General features: G+C 42.7%; 1 protein-coding gene and 2 pseudogenes across 1 annotated transcript; 2 read left to right on the top strand and 1 right to left on the bottom strand.

The window, feature by feature from the left end:
- Positions 1-2,794: 2,794 nt before the first annotated feature.
- LOC114025050 (DLA class II histocompatibility antigen, DR-1 beta chain-like) lies at positions 2,795-10,501 on the bottom strand. The gene is made up of 5 exons (XM_027838369.1): positions 10,491-10,501; positions 9,876-9,962; positions 3,914-4,176; positions 3,304-3,432; positions 2,795-2,931 (listed from the first exon to the last, which is right to left on the bottom strand). Exons 1-5 carry the CDS (start codon positions 10,499-10,501, stop codon positions 2,795-2,797), a joined length of 627 nt encoding a protein of 208 aa, XP_027694170.1.
- Positions 10,502-10,588: 87 nt separating this feature from the next.
- LOC114025085 lies at positions 10,589-12,071 on the top strand (annotated as a pseudogene).
- A 10,349-nt stretch (positions 12,072-22,420) lies between these two features.
- Positions 22,421-23,138, top strand: LOC114025086 (annotated as a pseudogene).
- The last annotated feature ends 3,279 nt before the right edge of the window (positions 23,139-26,417 follow it).

Below are 26,417 nucleotides of genomic sequence, written 5' to 3'. Positions count from 1 at the left end.
GTTTGAGAACCATTAACTCACAACCTCTCCTCTCCCCTTTTTCTCTTATGAAGTTCATAGCTTCATAAGCAAGAGACAACTCTCAACTCAAGTACACTATGGTATTTACTTCAGGTGCCCCCAAAAATAAAGGACCTTCTTTCTTCTAGATCAAAATGAAGGCAAAGAAAGGGAGATCAGTTGTGGAATGGCTGTTTTTTGAATATAAGATTATAATATAAGAATAGAAAAGAATATTATTGTTCCAAAAGAAATAATGAAAGGGATAGATTCAGAGAAGCCTTGCAAGACATATCAAATGATGCAGAGTGAAGGAAGCAGAACCAGGAGGACAATTTATACAATGACGATAATGATGTAAAGGAAAACAACCTTGAAAGACCCAAGAACTCATACCAATGCATAACTCCTCCTTTGAATGTCTATCTGATGGAGGGTGTAGAAACTATTACTGTCTCTTTCAAATTTTCAGAGCCAGAAAGAGCTCAAATAGAAAATTGAGAAATAGTTTTGCTGGCAGTTTAAAAAGTCAGTTAAGCAAATGGACTGACAGAAATGAAGCATTTCTCCCAAGAAAGTCAGGGAGAAGGTACCTACTTTATTGGTAAAGCATGAGTATCTAGGAAGATTCTGTGGAGAAGAAAGGAAGTAGGTGAGAAGATATTCTTTCCTTATTGGAACTGTCTTAATAATGGTACAATAAAGAAACTTTCTAATAGGAATTCCATGAGAAATCTGAGGAGTTAGGAAGTACAGTGTTTTGGAAAGGTTGTTTTCTGTCACTACTGAAGAGATGACAGGGAAAAAGGACTAATCCTGTGGGGAACTATGAAAAAGATGTTTTAGGAGACTTGAATCTTTACATGGAGCGAGATGAATGATTTGAGACTGCATTTCCAGACATGGAAAAAAGAGTTATGTGCTGATATATTAAAGATTTGATCTGGCTTATGACATTAGTCATAGCCAAAATGCTGCCAGTAAAGCTATATGATTTTAGGCTTGTTATTAATTCCAATTATTAAATTTCACATGCATATGTTCAACAATTTAAGTACTTATTTAAATATTGAAAAGCAAGTGTGATTATTTAAAAAGAAAATTTCTCTAATCCATTAAATACTTAGCATTTAATGAACTGGAGTAGGGTTGTAAGCTAAATACTTAATAACAGACTGCAAACTTAATAAGCAGAAAGCAATTACCACAGTTTAGCCCTAGATTGCTGTTGGGCTCTGGAAGATAAAATAAATATAGAGTAATAAATGAAGCCTCAGATTGAAAAGTAGTAGCGTACAAGTGAATCAGATCCCAGATCCCAGAATCCATTGGTACAAGTTGGGGCATTCCTGTCTTTTCAACCTGTTAAAAAAGCTATGCCCTATCATAATTTGAGAAGATTGATAATGCATCATCTTCTCCCTCCCTCCAAAAAAAAGCCTAGAGGTACAGAGTGAGATAGATGCTTTCAGACCAAACCAATATATCAATTTATTTTTTTCTTCACCATTTTTATTTGTTTTGAAGGTAAGCTTTTTGTGTTTGACAGAGAGAGAGAGAGTGTGTGTGTGTATGTGTGTGTATTGGGGGAAAGAAGATAAAAAGTTCAGTTGCAAAGAAAGAGAAAGAAAGAAAAAGAAAGAAGGAAAGAAAGAAAGAAGGAAGGAAGGAAAGAAAGAAAGAAAGAAAGATATGAAGGAAGGAAAAGAATGAATGAAGAAAGGAAGGAAGAAAGGAATGAAGGAAGAAAGTAAGGAATAAAAGGAAGGAGGGAGAGAGAAGAGAGAAAGAAAAGAGTTTCAGTAAAACATTTGAAGAAACATGTAGCAGTTAGCAGAAGTTCAGAATGGAACAGAGAAGCAGAGCAGTTTTGTTACTATTGTGTTAGTTTTATAAACATTGTGCTATGTACTACAAGTGCAATCCTCTGTTTATAGTCTGGTAGACCTGACTCAAGATATAGAACCACCAAACCATAGGGTCCTTCCCACAAAGTTCTGCTTTAAAGTTCACATTAAAAATAAAATGTGTCAACAACCACATAGGGACATGTCAATTCTCTCTGTGCACAGATTTCTTTGTTCCTTTCTGGTGTGGTAGCTAGCTTACCACACCATCCTTCATATGGAAATCATGTACCTGTAAGAAGAAGGAAAACAGAGGAAAGGAAATTTTATCAATTCCCCTCTTCATATACCCCTGCAGGTCTAATAGTAAATTTGGTGAAGATCTTGGACAGAACCTTCTTACATGGAAGGAAAGCAGAAAAGAATTCAGTAATTGTCTGACTTCCTTTTCTTACAAAGTTGTTCCTCATGACCATGGACAACACCCATAGAATAAATGGAGCTGCTTTTTCACCACTATGGCTAAGGCCAAAAGTGTTGATCAAGTAAGTGTTAGAGTAGGATACTCAAAATAATCAAGCCAATTTGGAAGACATTAAATTAAAAAGCTTTTGAATAAAAAATATCGGTACACTAGAATAAGAGAAACTGCAAATTGGGTAAAATTCCTCATCTGAGCAAAATGTAATGAGAAGCTCCGTCTATGCTTCTGGGTATGTGTGGGCTCTCAGAGCTGGAATGCAACATGTCTCAAAGAGCTCCCTTTGTGAAAATGGGTTCTCCAAAACCTTTTGAGGCCTGAGATCTGGCCTCTTGAGCTCCCTTTTTAAAGTCAGGGTGATGAAGAGCTACAGTCAGAGCCAGAGGACTTCATCACCCTGCACCAGATTCAGAGCTCCAGTCAAATGCAGTCCCCCACCTCCTCCCTTGGAAAGAACAAATGTGGCTCAGGGCCATCTCATGAGTTTCTCACCTTTCTGACTCCTAAGGTGAACAGCGAAGCCATCCCCAAGGAAGATCAGTCCTAGCACAAGGCCCCCAACTCCAATCAGCATCTTTCTCTGGTCAGAGCTGGATGGTGCTTCTAGGGAGAAGACACCCCAAGAACCACAATTTTCCCTCTAGGAGCTGTCTTGGTGTGCTAAGCAGCCAAGTCTGAAAGCCTGAGTAGTTGGTTAAAGGGAAGGAGGAAGGAAAACCTAGTTGCCCTATGCTAGGGGAAAGGAGGATACAGGTGATTAGAGTCCCCAAAGGAGGCTAGCTTTAAGCCTGGGACCACTAAGAATGCCAAGGTCCTAGGTCCCCATAGTCTGCAGCCCAGCACTGCAAGCAGGGAGTTGCACTGAGGGAAAGCCAAGAAATTGTTGAGGAGGAGAGAGGGCAACAGGAGACTAGAACTAGAGGTTGCCATGTCCTGAGGAATGTTGGGTCTGAAGGATCAGGAGCTGCTTCTCACCCCAGACCACAACGACAGGGTTCTGAAGGCTGGAGTGCTCCACTTGACAAGTGTAGACATGTCTATTCTTGGGGGTCATTTCCAGCATCACCAGGATCTGGTAGGTCCAGTCTCCGTTGCTGATCAGGCCTGTGGACACAACCCCAGCCATCTCCTCCTACCCATTCAGGAACCACCTGACCTCAATGTCCCCAGGATAGAAACCAGTAACAAAACAAAGTGGTTTGGGTATCATAGGGTAGCAATCTTTGATGGATACACAGTCATTTGGAGCTCAACTAGAAGAAAAAAGAAAGATCCTGAGTGAGAGACCCAGAGCATATCTTCCTAGTCCAGTCCCCACTTCCTTCACCTCTCCTTTCCCTTTCGCTTTCCCTTTCCCTTTCCCTCTCCTCTCATCTCCCCTCACTCTGCCCTCCCCTCTCTCTTCACACTCCACTCATTGCTTGCTTCACCCTCGCTTCTCCTCACCTATCTCCTCCTGTCCTTTCCTCATCTCAGCCTCCTTCCCTCCCCTTCCTCTCTTCTTTCTTTCCCCTTATTCCCTCCCCTTTCCTCTCCAATCATTTCCTTTCTCCATTCCTCTTCCCCTCTTGTCTGTCCTACTCACCCCTCTTCTGCATCCAGGACTCCAGCAATCTATAGCTGTCCCTGCACACAGTCACCTGGGCCCACGCTTGCTCCAGGGCCTCCAGCAGGCTATTCATTAGCTCCACAATGGGCCGCCCCAGCTCCGTCAAGGCCACGAACTCCCCCACATCACTATGGAAGTGCAGGATCTCGTGGTGGTCGTAGATGAGTCTCTCCACAAACCGCACGTGCTCAGTCCCATTGACAAAGTGACACTCAGCCTTCATCTGTTCTATAAAGTGTCTGCGGGGACCCAGAGGCAGGTCAGCTCTGTCTGGCAGCAGTCACCCCCAAACCCTGACTGGGCACGGGGGTAAAAAAAACTGCTACACCTGCTCGCTTCTTCTAAGAATCAGGCTGATATTTATGCGGATGCCCTGCTCTACCATTCTGAGCCTCCACCCCTAGCCACAGCTTGGCAGCAAATTCGTTGACTAGAACGCCCACCTTCTGATTCTCAGACAGTTATTCCTTTTGTTGCACCCACAGCTGATTTTCAAGATATTAATTCCCTGTCCCTCCCCCCAGGGCAAGTCTACACCTAACCAACCCAGCACAAACACTGCAAGGAAATTATACCCAAAGTCCAGCCTAAATCCTCCTCTCTGCTCTCTGAACCCTCTTTACTTGGGATGTCTTTATAGAATCTTTGTATCCCCACAGCAATTGGGCTCTTCTTTCTATTCTCTTCTTAATTCAGATCATGGATTATTGCAATTGCTTCTAAGTGGATCTCCCCCACCCCAACCCCTACAAGTCTGTCTTTGCTCCACACCTTTCTCTTCCCAGTGGCCAAAATGATTTTTCTTTAGTTCAGGCCTGACCATGCCACTCCCTTGTTCAATAAACTCCAGTGTCTCCCTGTTACCTCTAGGAAAAAATATAAAATTCTCTTCTGCTTGGCTTATGAAGGCCTTCCCAAAGTGGCCTCAACCTATCTTTTCAAGCCTCATTTTGTTTCTGCCCTTTTCAAGTCCAGCCACATTCCAGGGCCTTCTTATTGCACCTCCTACCCAATACTCCATCTCTCCTATCTCCATGCCATTACACTGGCTATCTCCCAGGCTTGGAATGCATTCCTTCTTCATCACTGTCTCCTAGAAACCTTTCCTTCAAGACTCAGCTCACATTCCACCTTCTACACGAAGCATTTCCTGCTAGTACCCTCCCTCCAAAAACTACCTTATATTTTCATTGAATATGTATGTATGTATGTGTGTATGTGTATATATACATACAATGAGTGTGTATAGGGGTGTGTGTGTCTGTAAGTATGTGTGTGTGTGTGTGTGTTGTTTCCCATGAGAGAAACTAAGTGGCTTGAGAGCAGGGACTCTTCTGTGTTTTTTTTCTTTGTCTATTTGTTTGCTTTGTTTTGTTCTCTGTAATCCCAGTGCAAGTCACACAATAGGCACTAAATAAATGCTTGTAAACTGATCATATGCTAGCCACCTTCTGTGCTCATCCTCTCAGACATGGAATTTCCTTTCTCTCATCTCACCTCAGCACAATGCTGCCTATCTTTCTAGGCCAGATCAAATGTCACCACCTCCCTTAAACCTTCCATAATCACTCCACCCAAAAGAATCCTAGTTATATGGTCTTTCCCCACTCTAATCCAATCCAGGTATATCAGTCCCTAAATGAAAGGTCTGAACATGTCACTCTCTACCACCACTACCCTGCCAGCTCAGTGACTTCTGGTGGTCCCTGTTGGCTCTAGAAACAAATCATCACTCTCTGTTGGGCACTTCAGATACTTTATTCCCAGACTCTGGTCTCCCCTTCCAAACTCCTTTTCATGTACTCTACAGTGGAGGTGTCAAATACGACCCACAGGCCTCATGTGACAGACACCACTCCTGTGTGGCCCAAACCAGATTAAAATGTAATTGGGAAATATTTAATGAAATAAATAAAAACACAATGCAAATACATAATATCAATATGTTTAACTCAATGTGTGGCCCACATGGGGCCATTATTTATGGTTTAGTGGCCCCTCTTCCTATTTGGGTATGACATCACTGATCTCTACTTCAGCCAAATGACCTTCTGCCAGTTCCTCATATGCAGTACACCAGCTCCCATCTTCAGGCCTGTGTGCCCCATGCCTGGAATGCCCTCAATCCTCACCTGCCTAGGAGAATTCCTAGTTTCTTTTGAGGTTCTGCTCTAACACCAGCTTCTACATGAAACTCTTTCTTTGGGTCTTAGCTACTCTGGTGCCTTTCCCCCACAACTACTTGGTATTTATTTTTGTGTATTTTGTATATACACACATATAGATATAGATACAGATATGTCTCTCTCTCTCTCATATATATATATGTATGTGTATATATATATATATATATATATATATATGTTACATACATCATACACATACACACACACACCCCTATAGTCTGATAGAATGTTAACTCCTGGAATAACAACAAAAGTTTCATTATTGTCTTTGTATTCCCAATGCCTAGAAAACTCCCTAGTACATTGCTGGTGCTTAGTCAATGCTTATTTCTTGATTAATTGATAGAATGTTAGGACTAGAAAAAATCTTAACAATCATTCCATCTAACTCCACCCCTTCTCTGCCACCACTACTACACATACACCATTTCACAATTTAGGAAAGTGAAGTCCGATGCTTTGCCCAAGGTCATAGGAGAAGGTGTTCACCAAAAGTAAGGCCACCATCTGCATTCCTACTGCCCTGGTCGTTTATGCATTGTTCATGGCATGTACCACATTCAGCCTTGGTGCTCAGCCTTATGGCTATCAGCTTGATTACAAACTCCTAGGGGCAAAGGCAATTCCTGGACTTTTTAGTGATCCCCACAGCCCCTGTCACAGTGACTCTCATGTAGTAAATCCTCAGTGATTACTGCTTAAGTAAGTGAAGAAGGCATGTAGGTGTTCTAGGGGATAGAGCAATGGACCTGGAATCAGGAAGACTTGAGTTCAAATTCAGCCCCAGACACTTGCTAGCAATGTGACCTTGTGCAAGTCACTTAACTTCTGTCTTGCTCAGTTTCTTTACCTATAAACCTCCCACAGTTTTATTGACAATGAGATATTTGTAAAAAAAAACAAAAAAATACTTTGCAAACTTTCAAACACCACATAAATGTGAAGTAATATAGTGAAGAAACACTTACTGATCTTGGGGCAGCTCAGATCCTACCTGCTCCTTCCTTGCCCATCCTGTGCCATAGGAATATCCCTCTGCTTTCCCCTCTTGCTGTACTTCTCCTCTGTAGAATACATGGTTAGGGAAGAACTTGGATCTCCAGCTACATTTTCACTTATGTTGGGGTGTTTCTGATACTTTGCATTCCCCATGCCCCCAAGCACAGGGCTGAGCAGAGAGCAGTTACTTAATAAACATTTCTACTTTGGATGACTGGTTACATTGAAGCACTGCATCTTCATTCCACTAATGGCCGCCTCTAGGCTTGTCTGAGTCTCTGGACCTGTCTAAGCAGCCATGCTGAGGCTGAGATTCCACTGCTCAGGTTCCCTTGTTCAGGACCTGACTGTTAGACCCTAGGCAGCTCCCTGTCTCAGGCTCAGCCCCTGGCAATGGGAGTCACATAGGACACTCTACCCAGAGGGTTGTACTGATGTAAGAATCAAGAAAATGAAGGGTTTTCTAGATACATCATGGATGAGAGATCCAAGGCAGATAATCAACTTCATGAGGGAAGTGGTGGCCAGGCTGGGGCCAGGACAGGCTTTGAGCAAGATGTTTGGAATAGCATTAAAAGGCCTTTGATCTGATCACTATCTGCCTGCAAACCTTGCTCTGGTTGGTGGGGTTTCTGTCATTGCCCAGAAGACTCCTTTTTGAGGATGTAGGATTTTTGACAATGTGACCCCAACCTACCTTTCCAGTTTCGTTATATACATTTTTCCCCTCAATGAACTTTATGATATCACCAAATTACTTTTTTTTCACTGTCCCTATACCATGTTCTATCACTCATATTCATGTTTTCACATTGGTTGTTCCCTATGACTGCAATGTACTCCCTCCTCATCTCTACCTCTTAGATTCCCTGTGTGAGAGATGATCTCTCAGAAGTGAAGCCTCCTCAAAGGGTTAATAATTCTTGTTAATAGTTCTCACAAAGGTCAGAAATTAGGAGATCACTGGTCATTTGGAGAGAGATAAGGTCAGAAGTCAGATAGTAGGAGGTTAAGAAGAGTGGGAGGAGAGAAATTGGAGGCACCTGTTGTAGACAGCCTTCTCAAGGAATTTAATTGTATTGTTGAAACACACTCCCTTCTGACCTTGTCAGCCCCACCCCACCTCAGACCCTGTTTTTAAGTATGTACCAGAAAGAATAGCCCTACCCCCAACCTAAACTGCAAGACTTCCCACCTTTTCTTGTCTCTGGGCAAACTTGTGTAACTGCCTTTGTTCTCTGTTGCTGGGGAAGATTTCCATGAATAGATTATGCCCCCTGAAGCCCAGCAAATGGGATAAAGAGAAGGGGGTTAGGGAGAAGGAACTCATTAGGGTATAAATAAGCCTTGCTTTCTACAACCAACTCCTTCTCTTACTCCCTGGCTGACACCATTAGGGCGACCAGGGGTGGGACCCTTTCTCATGAGAAAGCAATAAACTCCTTTCTGCTTTCAAGGTATCTAAGTCTTTGTTTTGAATTTGAGTCATGGTCTCTGTCCCATACACCTGATTTCCTTTAGGACAAAGATCTAACACCACTGTCTACATGTAGTCTTTTATGAACCCTTGACATGCTAGTGCCTTCAAGAGAAAGCTTCCACCTAAATTAGTTTGTACTTATGTTTAATTTATTCTGTGTAGAGTTCTATTCGTACAAGTTGTCTCCTCTGAGAGCTTCTAAGCCCCTTGAGGGCAGGAACTGGTTTGGGTCTTTTCCCTTCCTATCTCCAGCACCAAGTGTAGTGCCAGATATGTGAGAGGTACTTAATAAATGCTTATTGATTGGGTGATTGGTGCTATCTTCATGCAAGAAGTCCTATGATCCAGATCCTGGATTCTGGGAGCAATAGCAAGGAGACAGATGATAGCAGTCACTGATTTGGGTGAGGATCTGTCAGTGACAACAGGAAATAATCCCTGACTGGAAAGAGAAGTGGAGATTTATGAATATTGAACCTGGAATATTTCTTCAGCCCATTGACAAGGGATATGAAGATAAAAGAAATCCCATCCTGGCTCAGCCCCCTTGGTCTCTCTAGTTCATAGTTGGCCTCTGACCTTCCTCAGGGGGATGCATAGGAAAATGCTGCCATTACCATGTTAACCCAAAGGCTAGGGATGGATCCCAAATACCTTGGCTTCACGTAAGGCTTTCAGATCCTCCCATTCTTCCACGGATGGATAAGCAAAATAAGAAAGTTCTTCCCTTATAAACGCCAAAGGTGAAATCAGTTTAACAAATTTGGCCATCTATGGGAAAGTGTTTAGGACAGCAAAGTTTAGGTGAGAGTTTGATGGGAAGAGTAGAGAGAGACTCAGAGCCCCTGAGAATAGATGCATTTAGGGATGGAGAAAGGGAGGGAAAGCAAGAGTATATTTGGAATGTGGGTTAAAGGGAAGAGGTGGGCAGCTAGGTGTTGCAGTGGATAGAGCTCTGGCCTTGGAGTCAGGAGGACCTGAGTTCAAATCTGGCTTCAGACACTTGACACTTACTAGCTGTGTGACACTGGACAAGTCACTTAACCCTGATTGCCTCACCAAAAAGGGGGGTAACCCCCCAAAAAACACAAAAAAAAACAGAGAGGAGGGGAGCACAGGAATAGGATGACGGGACTTTAGAGACCGGTTTCTTCCACCTTCCCATCCCTCCAAGTGCCAGCCTTCTTCCAGCCCTTCTTTGATCGAGCCATATGGAGAGGAGCATTTCTCTCATTTCTCCACCTATTCTGTCTGGGAAGCTACTGCTCTGTACTTACCTGGGCTTTCTCTGCCTACAGCCACTAGGGAAGTCAGCACCAACAGGGTCATCATCAGAACTTTTGTCCACACCCACAGCATCCTGGGGACAGGGAAAGGACAAGGGACACAGAGGAATGGCAGTCAGGGTGGTCCCCAGCTCTTAGAAACTGCCTCTAAAATGTCCAGAATAAGAACTTAAGTGTTCTCTTGTGTGCTCCACGGTTGGGCAGCCTCAGAGATGGGAGAACCAATCTGGATCAGGACTGAACTACATCATCATTCCTAGGCAGAGGTTTCATTTGAAGATTCTCTTCCAATGCCTAGATTTTCCTGAGGTAAAAAAGAGAACAGTATTCCTAGAATCTCATGGGTACTGAGGACCTCAGAAGTTACCTCTTCCCTGGACTATGGAAATAGTCTCCTCCTTGGTCTCCTTGCCTTATCTCTCTCCCTTCTTGAATCCATAATGCACAAAAGTGATTAAATGATATTGCAGAAGAATAATGAACTTGAGTGTAGCATTCCCTTGTTCAAAAACCTTAAGTAGCTCCCTATTGTCCCTAGAATTAAATACTAAGTCCTCTGTTTAGCATTTGAAGGCCTTCATAATTTGACCCTAGCCAGGGACCTTTCCAGCATTTTGACACCTTCCTGCTCTTTCTTAAAAATATAACCAGCAGCTTTTTTGCAATGGGTTTGTTGCCAGAACACAGGTGTTGTGAAAACCATAGGTAAACCTCCACAAAAATGGGCAAGGAAAAGACTCACATTAACATTGTGGACACGTAGATTCTGGAAAGTCTACCTCTGTTGGCCACCTCATCTACAAATGTGGTGGAATTGATGAGAATACCACTGAGAAGTTTGAGAAGGAGGCTGCTGACATGTAAAAGAGCTCCTTCAAATATGCCTGGGCTCTTGGATAAGCTGATGGGTGAATGGGAATGTGCTATCACTATTGATATCTGTGGAAATTTGAGATCAGCAAGTACTATGTGACCATTATTGATGTTCCAGGACACAGAAACTTTATCAAGAACATGATTAGAAGCACATCTCAGGCTGGTCGTGCTGTCCTGATTGTTGCTGCTGGTTTTGGTGAATTTGAAGCTGGTATCTCAAAGAATGGGCAGACCTGTAAGCATGTCCTTCTGGCCTTCACACTAGGTGTAAAACAAATGATTGTTGGTTTAAACAAAATGGATTCCATCAAACTCTGCTCTCCCTACCACCCCCTTACAGCCATGAGAGATATGAGGAAATTGTCAAGAAATTCAGTACCTATTTTAAGAAAATCAACTACAACCCTGACACAGTAGCTTTTTTGCCAATTTCTGGTTGGAATAGTGACAACATGCTGGGGCCAAGTTGTAATATGCCTTGGTTCAAGGGGTGAAAAGTCACTCATAAGGATGGCAGTGCTAATGGAACTGCTCTGCTTGAAGCTTTGGATTGCATTCTGCCACCAATTTGTTCAACTGGCAAGCCCATTCATCTATCAGATGTCTACAAATTGGTGGTAGTGGTATTATACCTATTCTCAGAATGGAAAGTGGTGTTCTAAAACCAGGCATGGTGGCCACCTTTACCTCAGTCAATGTTACAAGTGAAGTAAAGTCTGTTGAAATGTACCATGAAGCTTTGAGTGGGGCTCTGCCTGGGGATAACATTGGTTTGAATGTCAAGAACATGTCTGTCAAAGATGCCATGCTAAAGAGGACAGTGATAACAAGAATGACCCACCTATGGAAGCAGCTGACTTCACTGCACAGGTCATTATCCTGAACCATCCAGGCCAAAGCAGTGCTGGCTATGCACATGTTCTGGATTGTCCCACTGCTTACATTGCTTGCAAGTTTGCTGACCTGAAGGAGAACATTGGTCATGATTCTGGTAAGAAGCTGGAAGATGATCCTAAATTCCTAAATTCTGGCAATGCTGCCATCATTGACATGGTTCCAGGCAAGCCTATGTCAGTGGAGAGCTTCTCTGATTATCCTCTTCTAGGTAGGTATTTAATGGTTCCTTGTTATCTTAGTACAGAAACTCTGATGGGTAACTTTGCATCCAACTGGATAGGAAGTAATGGATCCTATTTCCTAATGCAAGTCATTTCGCTGTCCATGAAGTGAGGTGTCATCAAGGCAAGAAGGCTGCTTGAGCTGGCAAGTTGACAAAATCTGCCCAGAACATCCAGAAAGATAAATGAATATTTTGTACAATACCTGCCATCCCCAGTATTAATCAGTGGTGGAATTGATTAAGTGGCATTGATTGGGGGTGACATGGTCAGAGCTGCAAAGCCCTCCCACCACCGACTAAACTTTTCTGTCCTGCTACACACCTTCATAGAGTCTGCCTAAGAGGCTGGAGACATTTCAATTTAGCTTTGATTTGGTGGGGGGGAAGGGGTAGACTTTTCTCCATTAATTTTCCAGGTATGATTTCAAGGCCATAAGGGAAGATAGAGTATTTAAGACCAATCCTGGGTTTCATGAATAACATCATGGTGGAGTAGGGGAAGGTCTCCCCATCCATTCCTTGGATGCAAGTTAGAGGCAGGATAGAGGCAAATATTGGACTGCAGAGACCAAGGAGATTGACCCAGTCTGATTTTTCTCTTATTTTCATGATCCTTTGTTAATGAGCTGAAAAAGAGAAAGTAAGTAAGCTCAGTGTTCTTCAATCCCTCACTCCCCTATATCTGGCAGGGCTGACATTCTCTGTACCCCTTCCCCCATCCCCCATCTATCAATGTCATCTCTTCCCTCCACATGTCATCTCTTCCTCCTTTGGCTGCTCTACCTGAAGCCAAAGTCTGGATCAAGGGGCCTCTGCAATGGCAAAGCAAGGATGTGAGATCCTTTGTCCTGGGCAGGGAGGAAGCCCTTAGGGAATGGGACAAAATTCTCTTACAGCTAGTATAAGTATTGTAGGGGAGCAGATGAAAGCCCCTCTGTCACAGTCCATATTATTTCCCCTGCAGCCTGGCCTGGCCAATCACAACCTCTTTGGGATTCTATCCTGACCTGGAGCAATCCTCCATGAATCTGACCCACTTTTGAGCTTTGTCACCTGCACTGCATCTGTGTGGAAGGGAGGCTGTATGCCATATGTAACACCCACTCTCCAGGGCTGGCAAGAGAAAGGGGGCCTTCTAGAGATAGCCTGTCAGGGCCTGAGTAAGGAAAACCCAAAGGCAGTGAGATCTCCCAGTCCTAGCAGTGATGGCTGACAGCTGACAACTCAAGGAACACCCTGCTATCACCCACAAGTGTACTGAGCAGGTTATGCCCCCGTGTGGACAATCATCCAAACTACATAATACCTAAGTAGCCTCCCAGCTAGATGTTAGTCAAACTTTTACTAAGCACTTACTATGTGCCAAGCACTGTGTTAACTGCAGGGGAAACAAAGAAAGGTAAAAGTTCCTGAGGATGATGACATGAAAACAACTGTGTACAAACAAGATATATTTAGGATATTTTGGAAATAACCAACAAAAGGGGAATTGGGAAAGGCTTTCTGTAGAAGATGGAATTTTAGTTGGGACTTGCAGAAATCCAGGCAAGCCCCTCATCTGGCCTGAGGAGGAAGAACCTTCCAGACATGGGGGCAGCCAGTAGAAATGCCTAGAGTTGGGAGATGGAGTATCTAGTAGTAGAGACAGTAGAGAAGTAAGTGTCACTGGATCACAGAGTACATGGATGGGGGAGGGGGCAATCAGGGGTAAGGAGACTTAAAAGGAGGAGCCAACATGTGAAGGGCTTTGAAGGTGAACAGGATTTTTAAATTTGATGCTAGAGGTGATAGGGAGACATTGACGTTTATTGAGCAGGTGGGTGACATGGTAAGATCTGTGCTTTAGGAAGATCCATTTGACAGCTGAATGGAGGATGGACTAGAATGGGGAGAGACTGGAGGCAGGCAGACTCATGGACAAGCTATTAGAGTAGTGCAGGTGGAAGGTGCTGCATCAGGGCCATCCCAGGGTCAGAGGAGAAAATGAGGTATAGTCAAGATGGTACAAAGGCGAAATTGCCAAGTTCTGTAAACAGATTCAATATGGAGGATGAGAGTGAGGATAACAATGAAATTGTGAGCCTAGGTGACTGGGAGGATTGTGTAATAGGGAGAGAATCCATGTCTGTAGGAGAATGACCACAGAAAAGGGAAGCACAAGAAGGAACTAAGGGATTATTAACAAATTTTGGCTTGAGCTGAGGTTTCATGTGGGTAAAAGTGGACAAGAAGGCTAGAAATGGAAATGGGGATAGAGTGGAGAAGGCCTTGATTTCCAGGCTAAACAAGTTGTTCTTTATCTAAATGGCAATGGAGAGTCATGTGAGCTGGGGGCTTTGAAGAGAAGATTTAAACCACAGAGAGCAGTTAGGAGGTTGCTGCAGATGCTGAAGCTTGACCCATCATGCCTGGCCTTTGGAGCTGGACAGAGAGCCATGTTGAAGACTGTCATCCTGGTAGGAAGGACTGAGCTGAGTAGGGCAGTCAAAGTATGGGGATGGACTCAGGACTTACCAGCACAGCTAGCCCAAGGTGTCAGGGAAGCAAAGAGGAGCCAGAAATATGTCCAGATGTATCCAAGATTCAGTAGTACCTTGTCAGGAATTTGGCAACATGAAGATCTACAGCTGGGAAATGTTATAACATATTTTCCCATTTTTAGATCATAATGTTAACAAAAGGACAGGCAAATGTCTGAGAAACCAGGAGGCTAAAGATGTTTGAGGTTATTCCAAGCAGTTCAGGTCTAGTCTGACTCTCTTGGATTGGTGACCACATTGGGGTCATTCTGAGCCCCAATGTCTGAGGCTAAGGTGTACCCCTTCTCCCTAATCTTTTATTCTTCTGAAGGAGCTTCACTTGTGGGTGATTCCCTCAAACTGTCTCCTTATCTGCACAGAATCCCAGGATTTGCACCTTGGAGATCATCTAGGCCAACTCTCTGATTTTACCAATGAGGAACCTGAGGGCCCCAAGTTAGTGATTCAGCCAAGGTGACACAGTAGAAATTATCAGGTAATTCAGTTAGTATGTTAAGCTGTTATATTTGTTTAGGTGAAGATACCTGAGGATTAAAGGGCTTTAAGTTGGATGATCTTAGTGTGACTGGAAAAGCTGGGGAAGAGAAGAGACACTGGAGAGGAAGAATCAGTAAGGTTTTCTGACTTGTCTGTGGGAGTTGAAGGAAAAAGAGATACCTGACCCCAAATTACTCCAGGTTTCAAGAGCTGGTATAAGGGAGAATGGTGGTGCCATTAACAGAAATCAGGAAGTCAGGAGAAGTATTTGATTTCAGGGACAAGATGCCAACTATTACATTTTTAGTTTGAGGTGTTTGGGGACATCCAGGTAGAGATGTTTAGCAGGGAGCTGGAATTGTAGGAAGTGGGCCTATAAGAAAGGATGGGCCAAGATCAAGATTCAGGAGGTGTCTTTAGAGGGTTTCAAATGAAGAAGTGGGAATAAAAAGATGTCTGAGGGAGAGAGTATATAAAGAGGAAAATAGAGGGCAGTGATTTTGAGTGGTAAATGTTTAGTGATTGAGAAGAGGAAGAGGAGACAGCTCAGGAGACAGGAAGGTAGCAGCTGCAGAGGTAAGAAAAAAGTGGGAATGGTGAGGAGTCACAGAAGCCTAAGGAGGGGAGGATTTCAAGGAGGTGACTATCAGTGTCAAAGCTTCAGTGATAGCAGAATGAGTTTGGAGGCAAAATTATTATCATTTACGGAATGAGGTAAACAGAATGAACACCTCCTTTAAAATTTTAACAATCGTCTTGCTTCTCAAACCAAAGATTGTGCCTTAGTGGATCTTCTGCTTTGGGGCCCTGCTCTCTTGATTAGTGACTGAACTCACAGTATTGTTATTGTTTAGACAATTCAGTCATGTCTGACTCTTCATAAAACCATTTGAAGTTTCCTTGGCAAAGATACTGGAGTGATTTGCCGTTTCCTTCTCTAGATCATATTGTAGATAAGAAAACTGAGGCAAACAGAGTTAAGTGACTTTTTCTGTAGAAAACTTTATTAACTAACAAGCTCATGCAAGATTTTATTCTAAAAAATTATCATCTCTTTATATGCAGGCTACTTAAAAAAGGCTAATACAAAATGAGTGAAATAAGTATTTATTTTAAGCTCCATGGAGTATATGGGTGTTCACAGAAGACTAGTACCTCTTATATGAGGACTTGCCAAGCCTGTTTCAGGGTGCTTTCCATTTTTGGTGTCTGACTGGTCACCCAGCTCTCACCTGTGGCTACAAGGAGCTGTAACATATGCAGCAACCACATCCCAGCAAACCAATTTAGTAAACTGGCTAAACCAGGTTGAGGGTAACCAATGGACCTCAAACACATTAAGATGGATTAGATGGATGTCTACCTCAAGCATGTGAAGACTTCCTCTGGTGGAATGGGTGGATAAGAATAATTTCTTCTATTGACCACGAAAGTGGCTAAAACAGGTACTGTGGGGTGCTTAGAGTTTGACTAGACATCTAAGAGGCAAAGGTCATCTACTGCATCCTGAGCCATCACCAGTAGTCTTTACTTTTGTCTTGCCATTGGACTCTGATCACTCTGGGAAGACAGAGTGAGGCCAAATTCATGCCACCCTACCTCCCTTAAGTCTAATTTATGCACAAGTCAAAAGACACCACCCATATAATTTTACCATTTTTACCTATTTCAAAGTCTGCTTTTACTTATCTGGGTCAAACACAAACATCAGGATTGGGCTGATGAAGAAGGTGGGAAATTCATAAGCTGTTAAGTGAAACGTAAGAACTCCATAGAGTTTACCAGAAGGATAGTTCATCAATCTCTAAGAAGGTAGCATTTAATTCCATCCAAAATAAAGTGCAAGTGAAGCTTAAAGAGATGCAAGATTCTTGGCTTAGTAAGAAGGCAAATGAAATTCAGTTTTATGTTGATAGTAACAATCCAAAATATTTTATGATGCCCCAAAGATTATTCATGGTCCAAAGAACTATAGTGCATCTCCACTACACTGTGCTGATGGAGCCATACTGATTAGTGATAAGGACACAATCCTAGAGAGATGAGCTGAATACTTCCAGAGTGTTCTCAACAGACTCATCAATCAACACTGAAGCCATTGACTATATACCTCAGGTTGGAGTCAATCCCTCTCTAGCTGAACTTCCAACTGAAGAAGAGGTTTTGAATGTCATTAGGCTCCTCTCATGTGGCAAAGAGGCTGGTGCTGATTCTATTCCCACTAAAGTTTACAAGGCAGGGGGTTCAGTGCTCATCCAAAAGCTGACTGAGATCCTCTGGGTTATGTGGCAATAAGAGATTATCCCCCAGAGTTCAAGGATGCCTCCATCATCCATCTCTATAAAGGAAAAGTAATTAGGTTGCCTTGTGACAATCACAGGGGATCTCTCTCTTAGTCTTGGATGGCAATATTCTTGACAGGGTTTTCCATAATATACTGATCCTTCACTGAGAATATAGTCATCTACACTAGAGCCAGTGTGGCTTCAGAAAGGGCTGAGGAATGGTTGGCATACTGTTTACTGCCCAACAACTCCAGGAGAAATGCCAGGAGTAGAACAGCAGTCTCTACACAATCTTTGTTGATATGACCAAGGCCTTTGATACTGTCAGCCATGAGGGCTTGTAGAAGATCATGACAAAATTTGGTTGCCTGGAGAAGTTCATCAGTATTTTACACCACTTCCACAATGGCATGCTTGCATGGGTTCTGGATAATGGATAATGTTCTTGAGCATTCCCAGTCACCAATAGAGTGAAGCAGGGCTGTGTGCTTGCCCCCATGTTTTTACTATAATGTTTTCAGTGATGTTGTCGGATGCTTTCAACCAAGACAAAAATGGCCTCAAGGTCAGCTACCACACTGATGTTAACTTATTTAATTTGAAAAGGCTGCAAGTTAAGACTAAAGTGGAGGTTGCAACTCTCTGTTCATAGATGATTGTGCACTCCATGTAACCTCCCAGGCTGAGATGCAACAGAGTATGGATCAGTTCTCTACTCTTTGTGCTAATTTTGGCCTCACATTCAAAACCAAGAAAACAGAGCTTCACCACCAGCCAGCACCACACTATCCATACATGGAACCATCAGTTACAGCAAATAGAGAAATTTTTAATTCTGTGGATAAGTTCACTTACTTTGGTAGTGTACTTTTCAGGAATGTACACATAGATAATGAAGTTGATGGCATGCAGTGCCAGAGCTAACTCAGTGTTTTGGAGGCCCCTTAGGAATGCGTAGGTATCAGGCTGCCTACCAACAGAAGGTTTCCAGAGCTATTGAGCTGATCTCATTGTCATATGCCTATGAAATTTGGAGAGTATATCAATGACATGCCAGGAAATGAATCACTTCCATCTGAACTTTCTTAGGAAGATTCTAAAGACCACCTAGCAAGATAAGGTACTAGACACTGAGGTGCTTTCTTGAGCTGAATTGAAAGCATTCAAACTCTACTGCACAGAGTGTGACCCTGATGGGCTGGCCATGTTGTTCAAATGCCAATTGTGCCATTTGCCTAAAAGACTGTTTTACAGAGAACTCACACAAAGCAAGCAATGGAGGTCAGAAGAAGTAATACAGAGATACTCAGTATCTCTCTGAAGAACTTTAAAATTGATTGTGAAAATTGGGAGACACTAGCACAGGCTGACTAGATCCCATACTTAAGAGTCAAAAACTTTTTTTTTCAAGAATAATTGAACCAGAACCTTAGGGACCCCAAAGAAGAATGATCACAACCATGCCTTTTCAGCTTCTTTTCATATATTGTTTTCTCCCAGGTGACTGAAGGTCCTTGAGGGCAGGGATTGTCTTGTGTCATTCTTTGTATCCCTAACACTTAGCACAGTACCTGGCATGTAAGTGCTTAATAAATATTTATTGACTCCACTGAGTCAGTGAACAGAGGAGTCTTACTTCATATACTTTATGGCTGGGATGGTACTATCCTCTATTCCACCGGCCTCCTTATTATGGTCCTGAAGGCCTATATTGTCACCTAGTGTTTAAGGTAAGCTCAGTCCTAAAATCTCCAAAGGGAGAAGCACTGAGACTCGGTTCCTTTCCTGTGGTGAGGCAAGTTAGACTTACATTGAGAGCTCAAGAGAGCTCAGAGGGAGCCCCACACAGGGAGACAAGCTGGGAATTCTAGCTCCTAAACACTGATCTCTACAGGAAACCTTCTCCAGTGCTATCCCTCAATTTCTTCTGCCCCTTCAACCATAGGCAGACTGGCACAATCTCCAGGCTCTATAACTAGGCCTTGTTTAGGCTGCTTATGTATTAGGACCTCCCCTAGAAGGATACCTTAGTTGCTGCCACTCTAGACGTGAGTCACTGTCCAAGTGGGTTGGGTCAATCTGATAAGGGTAGAAGAAAATTTTTAACACAGCAAATCCACAGTAACTCCAAGTAGGCCTGTAAGTGTCCTTCCCAAACTGCATCTACACTTTAATGACACAGAAATCCACAAAGATGTGATTGTAGAGAAAAGTAGGCAAGAATGAGCAGGTTGGGCAATCCCTAGTCAAGGGCTCAAGTCTAAATGTGTTGGGGATTCTCTAACACTGTCTTTCACAGTTCCTCACCTTACTCTCCCATATGGCAGGGTCTTCCCCCCTTCCTCTAACCCGGGGCGGGGAACCTGTGGCCTCAAGGTCACATGTGGCCTTCTAGGTCCTTGGGTACAGTCTTTTGACTAAGTCCAAGTTTTACAGAATAAATCTTTTTATTAACGGAATTTGTTCTGTGAAGTTTGTATTCAGTCAAAGGGCAGCACTTGAAGACCTAGAGAGCCACATGTGGCCTTGAGACCAAAGATTCCTCACCCCTATTCTAACCAATGGTGACTCATCACCATTTTCCCTCAGTTTGGGGGGACAGGGGAGTGATTTGGTCTGTTTCTTGATCCTTGGTGTGGAAAATGTGGTTGGGGGTGTTGCTTCTGCATATCACCCATCAGGGTGTGGATGCCTATGTGACAGCATACTCCAGAGCATTGGAGTCAGCTTAAACAGGGAGGGAATGTGAGAAGTGGCTAGTTTTCCACAAAAGTCAGTCTAAGAGTTAGGTAGAATTCTAACAAAGGAAGCCATAAATTAGAATAAGAAAACACTATTGGTGGATGAATAGAGTAACTGGCAGAAAAATCTGTTCTGAGGTTAGGTATAGATTAACATCAAAAGGGGTGTTCCCAAATAAAAGCAAAAGCAGATGAGGGCCTGGGTCCCTGAATTGCAGGAAGTGGGAGATTAGGGGCAGAGACTCACATGGGGCAAATTAGCCACTTCAGATAGGCTGTAACCTTTATATTACCCAGCTAGTGGGGAAACAGAGGAGGAACATTCCAATCAGGAGTAGGGATGAAAAAGGTGTGTATCTGTTGGACACTTGTGCTCCCACATGTGGGACGCCCAGCCTTTCCAGGCCATTAATAAGGTTTCTTATTGGTTCTAATAATGACTTTGTGAAATCCGTGGTAAAGCTAACATTGGGAAGAGTTTCTGCAGATTCGAGTAGAGTCTCTGAATGAGCACTCTAAGGATTAGAACTTTCTGTGATTAATTCTGAAGGATTTTGCTTTGTTGGAGTTCAACTTTTTTTCTCTACAGTAAGTCTCAAATGGAGAAACAATTCAAAATGTAAGTTATGGAGATACAGGCTTTCACATGTATAACTGAATGAGAGATAAGCTGCCATTTATGAGGAAAACACAGAGATGTTGTCTCCACTGTGTAAAACTCATAGGCGTGTCTGTTTCCTTTAAGGGTGTTCCACTGGTTGCTGGGACAAAGAGGTTAGCTGACAGAACAATGTTGGGCTGAGGTAGCCCTCCAGGCATAAACCTCCCTTAATTATAAGGCATGTTATTGTTGTTGTTCAGTCATTTCAGTCTTGTCCCACTCTTTATGACCCCACTTTTGGGGGAGTTTCTTGGCAAAGATACTGGAGTGGTTTGCCATTTCTTTTTCCAGGTCATTTTACAGAAAAGGAACTGAGGCAAAATGGGTTAAGTGACTTACCCACGATCACACAGCTACTAAGTATCTGAGGTCAGCTTGGAAGTCATGAAGACAAGTCTTCCTGACTCCAGGCCTAGTGCTCTATCCCGCCGTACCTAAGGGTGTCTATCAGTATGGACACAAATATTATTTTGTTTTCTTTGCTTATAGGCTCACCTATTTGTGGAAAAATATACCTGTCTATGTAAAACACGATTTCTATATGTTCTGTATTGTAGTTGGGTCTCCAAATTAACCAAAGTCTAATCTGCTTTCTCTCACACCTCAGTTTTGCAAAGTAGGGATGTTTTACCCCATTACATGGATCCAAACCTCTCTCCAAATCTCTACCCCCACCAGAATTAATGACAACAGAAAAAGATTTAATAGACACCAAATTTCCTTATCTATGCAGGATGGGGGAAATGAAATTATAGCAATGAAGGGACAGTGAAACAGGCGAGATTGGTGCAGTACATTGGCATGAGAAGAAGATCCCAGATCCTGCTCCTGGCTATCAATGCCTAATCAGAATTTCTTCCTGGGTTCAGCCCTCTTCTAAAGTAACAAGACATTATCCACAATTTTAATGAAGACACAGGCTTTGAGCTAATCCTTTAATAGGCAAATGAGGAGGAAAACAAGGTTACCTAGAGCAACAGTCTCACCAAAATGCCCATCAGATCTTGACTGATGATGGGAGGAAAAACCACTCCCATCTTTCAATTCATACTGTAGGTATCTGGACCTTATTGGGTTGAGGACTAAAGGGCAGGTGAACCACCATTCAGAGATCAGGTTGCTTACTTGATTCTGCCCATGTTTTCTCCCATGTGGTTGATGGTTGAAATGGTTGATAGTTTTAGTGACCAGCTTCTCTCCTACAGAATTTCTCTAAAATACAGTTCCAAAACTGCAGGTTCCCTGAGTGTCACTAGCTGGTGAACTCTGCTTGAGCCTCTCTTTTTCATAGCAGTCCACAGAAGTGCAGAGCTGACAAAGCTCTGCTACATTAAGATCCAGATGTAATTACTCCATATTGAGTATGTACTTTCTTTTATGTGGGTTGGGGTGTCTCTGATACTTCGTATTCCCTGAACTCCCAAGCATTTGGCTGATCAGAGAACAGTTCCTTAATAAACATTTCTGCTTTGGATGACTGGTTACATTGGAGTGCTGCCTCCCCATTCCACTAATGCCTGCCTCTAGGCTTGACTGAGTCTCTGGGACTAACAAAGCAGCCATTATTCTGCTGAGGCTGAGATCCCACTGCTGGGTTTCCCTTGTTCAAAAATTGACTGTTAGACCCTGGACAGCTCCCTGACTCAGGCTTAGCCCCTGGCAATGGGAGTTACACAGGGGACACTATACCCAAAGAGTTGTACTGCTGCAACCATCAAGAAATTGAAGGGTTGGCCACTGCCGCCTCCCAGAGACAGCTGAAGATCCCCCCCTACACACACACAGCCATCAATCTGTCACTACCATTCACTCTGGGCACAGAACATTCAGTCATGGATAAAAATGAGCCGGTGCAGAGGGCCAAATTGACTGAGAGATATGATGACATGCCTGCATGAAGTCCATAACTAAGGAGCTGAATTATCCAATGAGGAGAGGAATCTTTTCTCTGTTGCTTACAAAAATGGCGTAGGAGCCTGAAGGTCATCTTGGAGGGTTGTTTCAAGCATTGAGTCAAAGATGGAAGGTGCTGAGAAAAAACAGCAGATGGCCCAAGAATACAGAGAGAAAATTGAGAGCGAACTAAGAGATATATGCAATGATGTACTGTCTCTATTGGAAAAGTTCTTGATTCCTAATACTTCACAAGCAGAAAACAAAGTTTTCTATTTGAAAATGAAAGGAGACTACTACTGTTATTTGGCTGAGGTTACTGCTGGTGATGACAAGAAAAGAATAGTGAATCAATCACAACAAGCAGATCAAGAAGCTTTTGAAATCAGCAAAAAGGAGATGCAACCAACGCATCCTATAAGATGGGGTCTGGCCTTGAACTTCTCTGTGTTCTATTATGAGATCCTGAACTCTCCAGAGAAAGCCTGCTCCCTTGCAAAGACAGCTTTTGATGAAGCCATTGCTGAACTTGATACATTAAGTGAAGAATCATACAAAGACAGCACAGTAAAAATGCAGTTACTGAGAGACAACTTGACATTGTGGACATCAGACACCCAAGGAGATGACGCTGAAGCAGGAGGAGGGCAGAATTAACCAGCCTTCCAACTTTTGTCTGCCTCATTCTAAAATTTACTCAGTAGACCATTTGTCATCCATGGTGTCCCACAAATAGGTTTTGTTTATGATTTATGACAGGTTTATGTTGCTTCTATTTGGATTTCTATATTCCCCATGTGGTTTTTATGTTTAATATTAGGGGAGTAGAGCCAGTTAACATTTGGGGAGTTATCTGTTTTCATCTGAGGTGGCCAATATGGAGATATGGAGTTTTTATACACATTTTACATGTTTAGCATAGTACTTTTGGTACATTGTGATTTCACAAGGCCAGTGCTAAAACAGCTTCCATGTCTAAGCAAAGAAAACTGCCTACATATTGGTCTGTCATGGTGAGGGGATAAAGGGATAATTGGTTCCAGCCAGAGGTGTAGTTATTGTAGGTACTTTAGGATTGGAGCACTCATGGCTGTGGTAGAGACAGATGTCCCATATATATTACATGTCATTCCAAGTGTATCTGTGGAATACACAATCTCAATGTGTACACCTTTATGATTGCAGTTGCAAAAGTGTTCCTTAAGACAAAGGTTTGAGGGTGGAGCCAAGATGGTGGAGGGAATAGAGTGACTGTCTTGAGTTCTTTCCCAAAGCTCTCCAAACACCTAAAAAAATGGCTCTAAACAAATTCTAAAGCAGCAGAACCACAAAAAGACAGAGTGAAACAAATTTCCAGCCAAAGACAGCCTGGATGGTTGATTGGAAAGGTATATCAGGCCAGGCGGGAAGAGGAGTGCAGTTCAGCGTGGATGCACAGGCCACAGTGACGCTGGAGTAGGCCTCAGAGGACTGAATCACTGACAGCTTGGCAGTTTCCAGACTTCTCAACCCCTGAATGCCAAAGACAACTTAGAAGTTCAATGGGAAAAGTCTGTGACTGCGGTGAGAGAGGAGCTAGGTCTCCGCTGCAAGTCTGGAGCTCCGGCCGGGACCGCGGATTTTTCCTGAGCTTCTGACCCACAGACTGAGGGGGAATTGAGGGGCTGATCAGGGGAGGATTGCAGGAATCTCTTTGCCTATTCTGAGACAAGAATCTCTTGCTTTACCAATGCTTGGATCTGGGTCACAGTTCTGAGGGGCAGTCCTGTGGTGAGAAGGAATGCTGGTGTGGTGGGGCTTGTTGTGGCGGTGGAGAGAAAACACCTCGCCACTTATCGTAGCACCTTGGAAGAATTGAAAATTTACAGGTCCCTAGAAGTACCTCTGAAAACAGCTGTACAAACCCCCAAAGCTTGGGACAGTACACTCTTCACATTGGAAGCAGACTTTTACCTTAAGAAAGACCTTAAAACTCAAGTAATTGGCCGGGATCATGAGCAAGCAGCGCAAAAAGAGTCAGACTATATTATCTTACTTTGGTGACAAAGAAGATCAAAACATACAACCAGAAGAAGACAACAAAGTCAAAGCTCCTACATCCAAAGCCTCCAAGAAAAATATGAATCAGTTCCAGGCCTTGGAAGAGCTCAAAAGGGATTTTGAGAAGCAAGTAAGAGAAGTAGAGGAAAAACTGAGAGTGAGGCAAGAAAATCATGAAAAGCAAGTCAACAGCTTGCTAAAGGAGACCCAAAAAAATACTGAAGAAAATACCTCCTTAAAAAATATCCTAACCCAAATGGCAAAAGAGGTCCAAAAAGCCAATGAGGAGAAGAATGCCCTAAAAAGCAAAATTGGCCAAATGGAAAAGGAAGTCCAAAAGCTTACTGAAGAAAATACTTCCTTAAAAATTAGAATAGAGCAATTGGAAGCTAGTGACTTGACGAGAAATCAAGACACTGTAAAACAAATCCAAAAGAATGAAAAACTAGAAAACAATGTGAAATATCTCATAGGAAAAACAACTGACCTGGAAAATAGATCTAGGAGAGAGAATTTAAAAATTATTGGACTATCTGAAAGCCATGATCAAAAAAAAGAGCCTAGACATCATCTTTCAAGAAATGATCAAGGAAAACTGTCCTGATATTTTAAAACCAGAGGGCAAAATAGAAATTGAAGGAATCCACTGATCTCCTCCTGAAAGAGATCCCCAAAAGAAAACTCCTAGGAATATTGTCACCAAATTCCAGAGTTCTCAGGTCAAGGAGAAAATATTACAAGCAGCCAGAAAGAAACAATTCAAGTATTGTAGAAACACAATCAGGATAACACAAGATTTAGCAGCTTCTACATTAAGGGACCACAGGGCATGGAATATAATATTCCAGAGAGCAAAGGAGATAGGATTACAAGCAAGAACCACCTACCCAGCAAATCTGAGTGTAATCCTGCAGGGAAAAAAATGGTCATTCAGTGAAACAGAGGATTTTCAAGCATTCTTGATGAAAAGACCAGAGCTGAATAGAAAATTTGATTTTCAAATCCAAGACTCAAGTGGAACATGAAGAGGTAGACAGAAAAGAGAAAATCATAAGAGACTTATTAAGGCTGAACTGTTTACATTCCTGCATGGAAAGATGATATTTGTAACTCATGAGACCTTTGTCAGTATTAGGGTAGTTGGAGGGGAAAAAATTATATGTATGTATATATAAATATAGATGGATAGATAGAGGGCACAGGATGAGTTGAAAATGAAGGGGTCATATCTGGAGAATAAAATTAAGGGGTGAGAGAGGAATATACTAGGAGAAGGAGAAAGGGAGAGGTAGAACAGGGTAAATTATCCCCCCCAAAAAGGAAAGGCTCTTACAGTGGAAGGGAAATGGGGGAAGGTGAGAGGGAATGAATGAATCTTATTCTCATAGGATTTGACTTAAGGAGGGAATAACATACACACTCAATTGGGTGTGGAAATCTGTGTTACCCTACAGGAAAATGGGGAGGAAGGGGACAAGAGAGTAAGAGAATGATACAGAGGAGGGCAGATTGGTAAAGGGAGTAATCAGAAGCAAATACTTCTGAGGAGGGTCAGGGTCAAAAGAAAGAATAGAATAAATGGGTGAACAGGATAAGATTAAGGGAAATAGAGTTAGTTTTTCACAGCATGTCTACTATGGAAGTGTTTTGCATAACTGCACATATATAACCTGTATTTAGTTGCATGCCTTATCCATGAGGGTGGGTGGGGAGGAGGAAGGGAGAAAATTTGGAACCCAAAGTTTTACAAACACATGTTAAAAAAAATGTTTTCACATACAACTGGGAAGTAAGAAATAGAGGAAATGGGGTACAGAAATCTATCCTGCCCTATAGGAAAATTGAAGGGGAAGGGGATAAGAGAAGTGGGGGGGAGAGATAGAAGGGAAGGCAGAC

The sequence above is a fragment of the Vombatus ursinus genome, unplaced genomic scaffold (genome assembly GCF_900497805.2).
Source record: "Vombatus ursinus unplaced genomic scaffold, bare-nosed wombat genome assembly UNPS02014826.1, whole genome shotgun sequence".
Lineage (NCBI taxonomy): Eukaryota > Metazoa > Chordata > Mammalia > Diprotodontia > Vombatidae > Vombatus > Vombatus ursinus.
This window is presented reverse-complemented; position numbering and strand designations above follow the sequence as displayed.